This window comes from Lates calcarifer, linkage group LG16_LG22 (genome assembly GCF_001640805.2).
Source record: "Lates calcarifer isolate ASB-BC8 linkage group LG16_LG22, TLL_Latcal_v3, whole genome shotgun sequence".
NCBI classification, from domain to species: Eukaryota; Metazoa; Chordata; class Actinopteri; family Centropomidae; genus Lates; species Lates calcarifer.
The window spans coordinates 8,535,250-8,547,858 of record NC_066848.1 but is presented as its reverse complement, the minus strand read 5'-3'; the positions used below and the strand labels follow the sequence as shown (position 1 = coordinate 8,547,858).

Genomic DNA, 12,609 nt, shown 5'->3' with positions numbered 1-12,609 from the left:
AAAGTCGTAGAGAACAGAGGTTTGTCTGTCTGAGCTGAGCTGAGCTGAGGAGCGGAGTTGTAAAGACACGTATGTTCTCTGGAGGCTGATGAGAGAGGGAGTTCTGATTGGGGCAACGTGATGCGAGAGAGGCAGGTTATCTATCAGACGCTCTCACTCCGCTGCATGTCTATCTGTTCTGTCAATCTCAGCCTTCCTCCACAGCTCACCTCACTGATGCCCTACTGTCTCTATTCTCTTCTCTGTCTCTGTGAAGGCCATACATCATTCATTCAAATTTTTCAATTTGTGTGTGCTTTGCTCACCTTTGATATATTGCTGGACCTGCTTGCAGAATGACCCAGTGGCTTTTCATTCTGTAACAGAGGAAACAAAAGACAGCTCCAGTGAGTGAAAACATGAACACATTCAGACACAGGAAAGAAATGTTGTAAATCCTCACATGCATCCTGCATATTGAGAGCTGGCATATACCCCATAATTACTATCTGCATCATATTATGCTGGTAATGAATGCTGCTGTACAATGACTAACTGTTTGACATGAACACATAAATCACATTTGACCAACCAAAACAGAGCAGAAAGTGTTGCCAGCTTGATTCATCCTCTGGGTACCATGAATGTCCCTACAACATTTCATGTTAATCCATCCAATTAGTTGAGATATTTCAGCCTGGACCAAAGTGGTGGAGTAACATAACAACAGACTGACACTGCCATCCCTATAGCCAGGACACGAGCATGACTAAGAATGAGCAGATATAAATGATAATGGAAAGGTGTGGATATGGTAATATGAAAAAAAGAAGTCTTGTTATGGACTATAGCAGGAGTAAGTAAGACTGATTCATGGTTTGTCTCTGTCAAATGAGCACAGCACAGCTACATTTCTCAGCAGCTCAGGGACCAGCCTGAGCTATTTGGCGTCTTCAGATGGTAAATTAAGTTCTTCTGGCACGAGACGAAAGGAGGACAAGCTGATTACATAATGCATCCGTCCAAACTCCAAATCAAATGGTGTCACAATATTTGTATCATTACCCAGGGAGCGAAACAGGCCAACACTTCCAGCACTCGGCTCAGTCAGGTTTTGTTTTGAGGCAGTAATGATTCCCAGTCAGTATTCTCAGCTCGCATCAGAGACTCAGACAAAAAGTCATTGGCATGTTGTGTTGCATTCAGTGCTGGTATTAAAGCCTTGCGTGGTTCCTTAATGAGTAATCAATCATAGTTACATAATGTTGGGTTCACACCAGGCCTGGCAGGGCTGTGGTGCTTTGGACACAAACAAATCTTTGCAAATGGAAATCAGCTCTGTGGGGAGAGTGTTTTAACTGCATATACACATGAAAGCACGGACAGATTAAATGGTTAGGGGGCACAAATTCATTTTTGGGGTATCTATTGACACCCCAACCCATCCTCCTGCTTAGAGACCCAAAATCAACCAGCACTCCTAAGCTGGAATAAAACTAGCGGACCCAATAGAAGTTTCACTTTCTTAAGTGAAAGAATCTGCCTGAGCAGTACCAACGTTTCAGGTGGTTTTTACATAAAAATCAACTTGTTTCATGTATATTTTCTTCAGTTAAATGAAAAAATTCTCAGGTCTAGAGCAAAGACCTGATTTATTCTTTCTTGTCTCAAGAAACAAGAACATGATTAAAGAAGACTAAGCGTCTACAGCCATGCTAGCAGCTCTGTGAGGCTATACTAGCAGAGCTTTGAGCTAAACACTCTGCTAAATGCTGCTAGTGTTTAGTGTGTATAATGTTCAACATGTTTGCCATCCAAGTTTAATGTGTTACTGCATACTAAAATTTGCTAATTAGCACTAAACACAAAGTCTGGCTGGAGCTGATGGGAATTCCATTAGTAGTATTTGGTCAAAAAACACACCAGTATTGGACCAATTAAAACTTTGACCTGATGTTGACACTATGAAAAATTCACCAGAGAGATTACAATTCACCCTGAGGGGGAACATCAATGTCTGCACCACAATTTTGTGACAATCCATCCAATCGTTGTTAAAATAGTTCAGTGGTTGAAAATTCAGCCATGCAGAGGAGGAGACCACCGAGGGCTCAAATATACCCTCTCACTGACATTGACACACACACACACACACACACACACTGACAGGATGTGTTGGTGTGGAAATGTTGACCCTGAGAACTTTCTTTGTTTTTAAGAAGCAGCAACAGCTTAAGTGCCATCCTTGTCCAAACAGGAAATACATTATCCTTGTCCCCAGACACTAACAAAGTAAAGTCCACACACACACACAAATGGTGCCACAGCGACCACACAACATGCTACCAATTCTTAATTACTTCAGCACTTCACTTGTGTCGCGGCTGTGACTAGTTGCCATGGTGATAGAGGACTACTGTATGTACCAAGTCTCTTTCCACCACTCTCTGCTTCTCCCTGCTTCCTCCCATCTTCATCCTTATTTTCCTCCCATCTCACTAAATGTCCGAGGACATAAAAACACAAGATACACATACACACGCAGACACACACACACACACACACACACACACACTGCATTGTGGTCCTAGCCATGCTGATAAGATATCATCTTGGATGTGGTTTCTGAGATCCAACTATGTAATGACATGAAATATTTTCATCAGGGGTGTTGTAAGGCAAAAATGCCTGCATTTGCAACCAAACATGCAGAAATTCATGACCTTCAAACATCTGTCAAGTCCTCTTGGTTTTATTGGGAGCAAAGGGCTATGAATTTGTGATCAGTGCAATAAACACACATCAGACATCTCTTATATCTGAATTTCTGATGTATCACTTCTGATTATCTGGCAGCTGACTGGTCACAGAGCAGAGGCAAAAGTTTCCATTATCTGATGAGGTGTAGCGTTGACATTTTATCAGAAGAAAGCAAAATTCCAAATAAATATCTGTATGCAATTTCCTGTCATTTAGATTAACTAAAATGTCAGTTGCAAGGCCATTTCCTCCAATCGCAAACTGAATCCATCTTATGCAAAAAGTATAGAAATCTGGAGTGAAAAAGTCTAGAAAAAAACTTATATACCTATACCAGTGGATTAAAAGGAAACAAATCTCCATGTCATTACCTGTTTAATGTCAACAATGTCACAAAATGTCAAAAAATACAAAATACAGCTGTCAATTGGTGTAATTTGTGCAGTAGATCAACTGTCAGATCATACAAGAGGACGTAAAGTCAGTTTTTTCAGGAGATGACAGCGAGGGATAACAGGCACAGCAAAAGAATAGAACAAATTGATGATCCTTGCCCTTAATCCTTCTTGGACAAAAATGGAGTAACAAGTGAATGTGCCCAGACTGAGGGTTTCTGGTAAATAACAAGGCCACAAATGGGGCGATGACTTTTATAGACAGCAGTGATTAGAGCAGAGAGGCTGACGACAGATGACCGAAGATGAGAAGGGAAATAGATCAACACCATTTCCATGTGTCCTATCTTTCTTTCTAACCTAATTTCTCTAAAAATCCTCTCTCCCAAACTGTGTTACCTACAGTACAAGGTCTGGGTGTCACCTTCACTGCCACCATGACTGTAGACTACAAAGGGCCTCATTCTCTGGGCTCATGCATAATTCGTATAAAGAAGGGCTCAGGTTTCACAGTCTACTGTGTCTGTCTTTCTCCACCTCCTCCGAGGGTCTGTTAGCAGCCTCAGCCTTTGATAACACAACTTTCAGACTGGACTCTGAAGACTCGAGCTTGTAAAAAAAAAAAAAAGAAAAAGAAAAAAAGGAAAAAAGAAGCTTAGGAGAGAATGACAGAGGGGGAGAGGTCATATTCAGAGGGATCGCTGTGTACCTCAGGGCTCTGTTCTCGGCCCACAGGGAGGAGAACTCAGCTCACTTTTATATAAGAATCTGAAAAGATAAAACCTTTGTGAATTTAACCCTGTCTCTTTGAAATGTGTCTATTCTTCACAAAGTTTCTGTCTACAACAGAACTTTCTCAGTATTAGAGCTGAATCCACTATCTGTGGAGTCTTTGATGAAGATGTCACAGATTGGACTGTGGACTGTATAAACAGGCTACAACTGACATAATTCAGTCAATTACAATCACTAATTATAATCATTGATCATCACAAAGTATTTCATGGTTCCAGCTTCTTCAAACATGAAGATCTTTTGTTTTTCTCTGTGTAATATCACTGTAAATTGAGTATTTGTGGATTTTGGACTATTGCTCAGATTAAAAAAAAGTCTTTGGGCTCTTAGAAACTACACTGTGTATTTCATTAAAAATACACTAAACAATAAATAAATACAAAAATAGATGGATAAATGTATAATTAAAACAGTCATTAGTTTCACACATAAAGCATTTATATCTTTTCATTCCCTAAAAGTGCTTTACATGATTATACATGCAAACACTGAATTTAACCACAAAGAATGTAAATTTAGATTTTATCTAAATTAGATGCTGTTGTAAAAAGGCAACTAAAACACTGAAAAGAGGCATCATGTTAGCAAAAAGACATAAACCAGCCAAAGGAGAACATCCTTCATTTTGTTTACAAATTTTGTATTAGTCAAATGAATCTTGTTACCAGATGCTTCCTCCTGGTTTCTGCACCGTTTCACACCGGCACCATGCCAGAGACAGAGCATAAAGATAGGTTTGAGGTCAACAGCTTCTCAGAATACAAAACTGAGACTTTCCATCAGAGAGGCTGCTTACAGCACCATCTGCGCTCACTTGTATCAACAACAGTCTCTGTCCCAGCACAGACATGAAATGGGATTTCACACGATAGGTCAGGGTCACAAATGAGAGCTGCTTGTCAAGCCTGTAACCCTTCACCTCAAGCATTTTTTCTGTCATGATAAATTGAAACAGTTAAAAAAACAAAACAAAACAAAAAAAACAGCTACAGTGTATACAGGTCTACGAAGTGTGATATGAACTGGACAAAAATAAATCCACACTTTCAGTATCTTTATCTTTATTATCAGATGTTTTTGTGCTTACTTTTGAAATGATTTTGTTGTGTCTATTTTCCAAAACTGACTCCATCCACTTTAACTTATTGTCACTTCCCAGAGTATCTTTCAACATCCCTCAGAGAACTTGCCTGGACTCGCTGCATCTGCTCTCCAGTGGAGAGAGTGATAGTGATTGTGACACTCGTAGAAATAGTAACAGCACTGGAGTTTGTTTTTCCAGCTGTGAATAAGCAAAACTAGCGCTGCTTGGTGACAGTAAGTCATTCAGCTGCAGGGCATTATAGAGTGTTATGCCTTCTATCAGTGTGAAAAAAAGAAAAAAAAAATCAACCATCAGACCTCATCAATGCCAGTAACATGAAGCCAATATTTCTGTTGCCTGGAAGAGGAATCACTTGTAAATGCATCATTATTATAAACATGAATCTCTTTCAAGTCACTGCAGTGACAAAAGCAACTAAAACCATCTCCCTCCACAGTCTACCGTAATAACCACAACCTGTTTCTAGAAGTTAATGGAATGAAAAGGCACAAAAAATAGATAATTGTTGGGATATGTAAAAGTATCTTCCTTTTGGTTCCCTAAATGAAGAAAAGACCTGGCCAAGGACAGTCTGAAACAGTAAAAATTCATTTTGGCCGATAAAGAGCATTTTAATAAACACTTTGGGAGGATGGCCTCAATCCAAAACAACAACACTGGCACCTATGTACAGTAAATGTAAAGCACACATCTATACTGAGCTCTAAAACATATTTAGGGGGATAGGTTAGCCCATTTCAGAGATTTTTTGCCTACCCAAACACTGAGAGAGAGTTGTTTTATGTGGACTGTTGAAAAAGAGCCAAATAATACACTTTATCATCTCCTGCTACAAATTGCTGACATCGTAACAAGACAAGGAGGGAGTGACCAAGAGATTGTAGGAAAAAGACAGATGAAGACACATAAAGCAAGAGACAAAGAAGCCAAGTGAATGATAGCTATCAGACAGTGGTAATGAGGTGACTGTCAAAGGAATTAAATCAGTGAAATTAATGGACAGAGGTTTGTGTGCATTGTGTGTGCGAGGGGTTTATTGGAAATGACATTTTCACTTCTCTCTTTTCCTCTCTTGTTCTTTCTCTGTAAATTCATTGGGTTGAAGTGACCTCTGCAAGCTGCTAAACTCTTCCATCCAGGGGAAGTGGTTTAATTTCCTAATCATTACAGTTCAATGTCCAGCAGCTCACACCTCCGTCTTTTAGACCTTCAATAAACATGAGGGCTGGTTGTTCTATTCATCCTTTCCTTATAGTAAGTTAAAGTTTAACTGCCCACTGTTACTCGCGCTGGATGCAAACACAGCACTCAGGGACTTCCAGAACTATGAACATAAATATGTGATATTGTGATAAGTGATTAGGTGCTTATTTTTATCGCCTGTCATAAAAATAATCCTGAAACAGTGTAAGGTAGAGTATACTCTATTCAGAATATAACTGACACTTTAAATACACTGTCTTTCTACCCACAGATCAATCTGGTAGCCAAACAGTGTGATACAAACTTGCAAATGTCAAAATTCAGCTAAAAGGTCTAATTATCTTGTCAATAGTTTTAAACAGACAACCCTAAGAGGGTGAGTTAAAGGTTTAATATGAAATAAAAACACAAAAATCTGAAATATAAATGGAAGATGTATAATATATATAACATACCAATAAATATACTGTATTATTTTGAATATTTTAATATGTAAATGTTGAGTTTGTCACTGTTTGCTATACACACTGTGCATGTACATGCAACGTCAAAGAATGTCTGAGAACAAGACTGTGTGGTAAAAGCCTCTGCACACTTACACACATGATTTCACTTATTTTGGATGATTAGAGCTCTTCCCAGGAGTGTGTGCACACTCTCTCCTCACTCTCCTTTAGGCTTTGGTACACCTGCCAGGGTGGGACCAATTATACCTTTGTCATTCTTGTTGGTGCATGGAGTCTGGTGGCCTCACGTAATACCCAGTAATAGCTCTTCCCACCTTCAACCTGAGCATGGTCTAATCACCCAGGACAAGTGAACGCCCCCTGTGCAGGTGTGCAGAGTCTTTAATTAATTTGGTAAACTTGTATTCCTATGATTATTTGTTGAAACCTAGCTAATGTTTTGGAAAATCCTAACCCCTGGTGAGGGAAGGTGCTTTCTGAAATTGTGAAGTAGATGAAGGCAGAGTCAAAATCATGTCAGTTCACATGAAACCATTAAACTGCTTTACATTGCACACCAGATCTCACTTCCAGACCACCTGCAGCATTTTATGTAGTCTGTTGTTAGTAAAACATATGCATGGACTCAGCACACACACAAATTACTTCTGAGGAAACACACTAAAGAGGACAACTATAAGAGGGAGACAGGGGTATGGTTATGCGGTATATGTCTAATCCAAAAGGCTACAAGGGCTGCCACAACCATAACCACTTTGTTTTCAGCTAAACATCATAAAGCTGAAGACAAACAGACACTAACCTGACAGGTGAATGAGTAGAAAGTGGGGGGTTTAGCCTGTGATAGGTAGTATGGGGCAGTGTTTATATCGGGATAGCTTTCCCTGAAATAAATGGCATAATCATCCCATGATCTGCTTACAGCTGATCCTTCTGCCAAATACGAGGCCACTGTTATTTTAATGCACAAGTTGCTGCAGACAAGCTGACACAAGATCTCCTTCCCAGACAGAGATAACTAAGATTCTTCGGCATAGTCTCAACTCCTAAGAGAAATCTCTCTCGAATCACACAAATCAAGTGCCAACAATGTCAAGTGGTCCGTTCTAAACACACTTCTCAACTTGAAAAATACAGCTGGCATGCATAAACATGCACACAGAGAGATATATGAGAAACAGAAAGTAAACGCTGTAAATTAGCCCCTCCCTCTTCAGAGGTCATATAAACACATCCGCAGAGGAAAGGCAATATCAAACAGCCCCTGACAAAGAGTCCCATCAGGAGAGGAAGTTGGCCTTTATGTGGTTTCCTGTCCCTGTCAGCAACCAGCAGCCATTTAAGGAGGAAATGCAGGCTGACTCTGAGTGGGCAGCTGGGCAGGAGAACAGAACCAGATGAGAAATCTCAACTATGTACAGTAAGAACAATCGGTGGAAAGCCTGGCTGACCACAGACATCTAACCAGGCCTAGGATAACTGTGTCTAGGGGGGAAAGGAGATAGACTGTATGCTATACAGAAAGGTCATGCACTTAAAAAACTGGAACAAACCATCAGCAAACAATCACTTTCCTACAAAGCAGCTGAACATTTGTCTAACATGGCAGAATGTTGTATTTGAGGGTACATTCTCTCTTTTACACAAGAGGCATTGGCTCAGCAAAACTGCAGCCCCACAGTGTCATCCTGCAGCATCTGTGTGTGTGTGTGTGTGTGTCTCTCTCTCTGTGTGTATGTCTGCCCTAAAACCACATCAAAATGAGGTAGCATGTTAAGTGAGAAGCAGGAAACAACCCTGAACTGTGGCTGTGCACAAACATATAAGCTTTTATGTGAGTCTGTGTGTGAACATGCATGTCTGTCTGTGCTCTCATCGGTAGGATGTGAGCTTGTGGTTTCCTCTCATTTTCCTCCTCCTCCTTCCCCCTCTCCTCCTCCTCCTGCTCTGTCTCTCATATCTCTTCATCTTGGACATAATCACATTAGTATGTCCAAACAGGATATGGTAGAGGAGAGACAGTGACCGTCATATTCAGTGCAGGATTATGTAGATGGTGACCTATTCTGGCTGTGTGTCTAATAAGGCAATAGCACAGTATTTTAGAGGCAACCAGTGAGACCTAAAGTGCAAAACAGATCTGAAAAAGAAAGTGCCAGAGGTCAGTACTGGAAGACAAACAATAAAGGTAAAGTGAAATATGATAGAGAATAACAGCACAGGGTGATTGCTCAATAAAGAGAGCAGGAGAGACAAAGATGTGATGAAACATTTTTGACTGTGCAGTAAAGGCACATTTCCTCATTAGCTGCACTTTGGGTTGTACTCTTCCACATGACATTAGTCATTATTTATGACTTGTGTGAAAAAGTCAAGCTACAGATAATTAGTTCAGTGCAGCGCTTCCTAATTAGCTGCGTTATTAGTGTGTGAACCCTCAGTCCCCTTGTGATATAATCCTTCAATCACAAGCTCACACAAACAAAGAAAGCTTGGACAAACCAAGAGGTCGCCTCAGCAAAGAAAAGAGAGCAACGAGTGAAATACTGACCAAGGACTGGTATAAAACACTAGTTCAGTGAAACTTAAAGAGTTTGATAACAGCTTGAGGCACGAGCCCACCGAATAGCTTCTTTATAGCTAGCGGCACTTAGCAGCTGCTTAGAAAAGCATTAGCTCTGGCACCATCTGGGAATATAAACTCCCTATGTGAAGTGTAAGAACATTTGAAACAAGTTTCTCTCGTAAGAAAGAAAATCAGTTTCCAGCAAGCTGAATTCTAACTGCACATGCACACAGTTCTTAGCTCTGTTGAATGTTCACACCATATTCAGAGGCTTTCAAAACAGGCCCTTTCAGAGGAAAACAAGAAGCAGAAAGGAGAGGACAGAGTTGTGAGGAGGTGGTCTGTGGCCATGCTGCAAAAAATCCAACTTGTGCGTGCAACAATCATCGATACCCTCTGATTCGCCATCTTTTCCTGTCCAGGCCGTCTCATTCCTCCTTTTCCTCATTTCTCCTTTCCACCATCCCCTCCTCCTCCTCCCCATCTCCAACAGGTTTTAAGCTCTGCTATGACATGTGACTGCATTAATCCCCCCCCCACCAGCTGCAGATTTGACACAAAGCTCCGTGATTTGGTGCATCAGCTGATGATGTGATATACTAAGCTGTGGACCAAGAGTGGAAATTTATTTTATATATATATATATATATATACACACACACACACACACACACACACACACACACACACACACACACTTATATCAGATCTCCCTGCCACTGAGACCTTGTGTGTTTATTTCTGTGTGTATCCAACAAATCACAGTCCCCAGAGCAGCCCACTGCAGGACTTGCTGGACTTTCTTTGCACTTTCTTGGGGTAAATGAGTTCATGTGTACTTAATCAGACCAGATATGGTACTTTACAATATCTTGTGCTCTAGCGATCTATAACCAAACATTGTGACAACATGGTAATAGGCTGAAGATATGAAAACCATAGTTAATTAAAACAGGGACCAACTATGTACTGAAGTGGCCTCAAGATAACAATGGTTATGGGAAGTTCTAGTTCATGTTTGCCAGTGATATACAGTATTTCTATACACCCCCACTCATCCTGAACAAAGGGCAGAGGCACAGGAGAAAGTGGGTCAACCTTTCACACTGAAGAGGTGGCAGATACTCCCCTCAACAGCACAAACAAACATCCACAGTAATGTCATATGCATGCATGCCAAGGCACATGCACTGAATGTAAAACTGCATACAGGGTTCAGAGTCCCCCGTGAGATAACACGAAAACACACGTAGATACAAAAGACTAGCAAAACAAACCTACGCACATAAACAGATCCATAACCCCAGATATTACTCTGATACTGTCACTTCTGTTCGACAGGATGTACAGACGGACCATTTCTGACTGTCTGTGTTTATTTCGCTCTCCATTTATCCACTCCTCTCTCTCTCAGACCCACTCTTACACACACCAAGAGACAAAACCACACATTCCTGGCAACTCTTTCATCTCTCAGTTACTGCAGCAGAAGCAAGCTGCCATCACCACGGAGACAGAAGGCCTCACCATAACAACCACTGAATAGAAACTACGATGAGCCCCCTTTCCTTTTATCATCATCGTGTTTTTTTTGTTGCACATATCTTACATATCAGCTATGCATGTAGATATGGTGTATGTGTTTTTTAAAAAACAGGATGTAGAGCATACACCCCTAAGTGAAAGCTGCAGCGTTGAAAATAATCACAACAACGATCACATCAAAAACAACACAAATGGCACAGGAGACATACATCCACGACAACAACACCATCAAGAACAAGAATGTGTACCTGGATCTTCATTTTCCAACAGGAATTCATGTCTGGATCCTGAAGTCACCTCACCTCTCTGTCACACACACACACAATCACACACACATACACCCACACACACCCTCACGCAGACAATGGTTCCTCAGGGAGGTTACATGCCCCCTCAGTAAATCCTCGATGTGAGCCGAGACAAGGAAAGAGAAAGAGAGAGAGAGAGAGAGGGAGAGAGCCAAGCCTCTGCAAATACGGAAGTGGAGCCGAGGCAGCCGTCACCGTGGCGACTGCAGCTACGGCAGCACAGCGCAGAAACAAAGACAGACAGAGGAAAAGATAGGGAGAGAGATGGCAGAGGGAGGGTGAACAAGCGGCTGCCCTACATTTTCTTCACACACACATACAAACACAGAGGCAGAGCTGCTGCTGCTTGTCCAGGCTTGCTCTCCCTCTCAGCTGCACACACACTCACGCTCTCTCTCTCTCACACACACACACACACACACACACACACCCACACACACAATCCGGTACTGTAATCCCATTGGCTAGGCTACCACTTCCTCCAGCTGATCTTGATGAGAGGTGGGGGAGGGGCAAACTGTTGTTGAATCATTCATGAGATGGAGGTGGTGTCCTTTAAATAGACTCCCCCTGCTCTGCACACTAAGCTTAACCTTAAAGTACCTCCTCCTAACCCTACTTAAGCCTGTCCTGCAACTACTACACACACTAGCAAACACATGCACACACACACACCCTCCTCCCTGACTGTTTTAGGACAAAGAGTCAGCCACCAAACCTCTTTTAACCCACTATCATCGTCCACCAATCAGAGATGCCATTACTGCTGGCTCTACCAATCCCCGACAGGCACTGAAGGACGTGAGGTGGAGCAGATGACAGAGGGTAATTTATTACACACATCCTCACAGCTGTATTCAAGGGCAAAGCTACAGCACAGCGTAATCACTCAAAGGTGACTACAGTTCACTGAAGGCTGAGGTCACTAATAAACACACTAATTAAACCTTTTAATACAGATATGATTCACTTCAAGTAAGGATGTATGTTTGTATAAAAAAACGCAATAAAGCTTAAATAATAATTTGGTACAAAGAAGAAAAGTGTGTGGATACCCTGATCTTCATTTCATTGCTGTTTCCCTGCATTCAGCACCTTTTTGTTTGATAAGAGTGTGCAGTAAATTTGGGAAAGTTTTACAGAACGTTACAGTGACAATTTAATGAAGCAGCAAGACGTACTGCTCTCAGTCTACACACTAAGGACAGATCAGGTCCTTTCTATTAGATAATGAGCTGAGCAGCACTTTACTTTCATTGAGGAACACTCCTTAAACAGCTTTAGCCTCTAAATAGTCTTACAGCAGGTCTGGCCTGTCTCGTGGACTTTGGCCAGCTGACACAACAAGGAGATTTTCAAATTTAAACACAGCAACAACAGCATTTAACACAGTCTTCACACTAGGTTGTTCTGACTTTCAGTGGTGGAGAGTACATTTATTCATTTTTTGATTATTTCCATTTTAAGCTACTTTACACCTCTACTT

The 12,609-nt window shown here is 41.2% G+C and overlaps 1 protein-coding gene across 6 annotated transcripts in view; it reads right to left on the bottom strand.

Annotated features, from left to right (window-relative positions):
- marchf8 (membrane-associated ring finger (C3HC4) 8) overlaps window positions 1-12,609 on the bottom strand; it is a 78,812-nt gene that overhangs the window by 25,336 nt on the left and 40,867 nt on the right. For 5 of the 6 annotated variants that reach the window (XM_018678224.2, XM_051076558.1, XM_051076559.1 and 2 more), the window contains exon 3: window positions 306-356. In XM_018678224.2, coding sequence (XP_018533740.1) covers window positions 306-356 — 51 coding nt within the window. Of the gene's footprint in view, window positions 1-305; window positions 357-11,063; window positions 11,586-12,609 lie in introns of those variants that run through there. The other variant, XM_018678237.2, reaches the window with a different exon arrangement.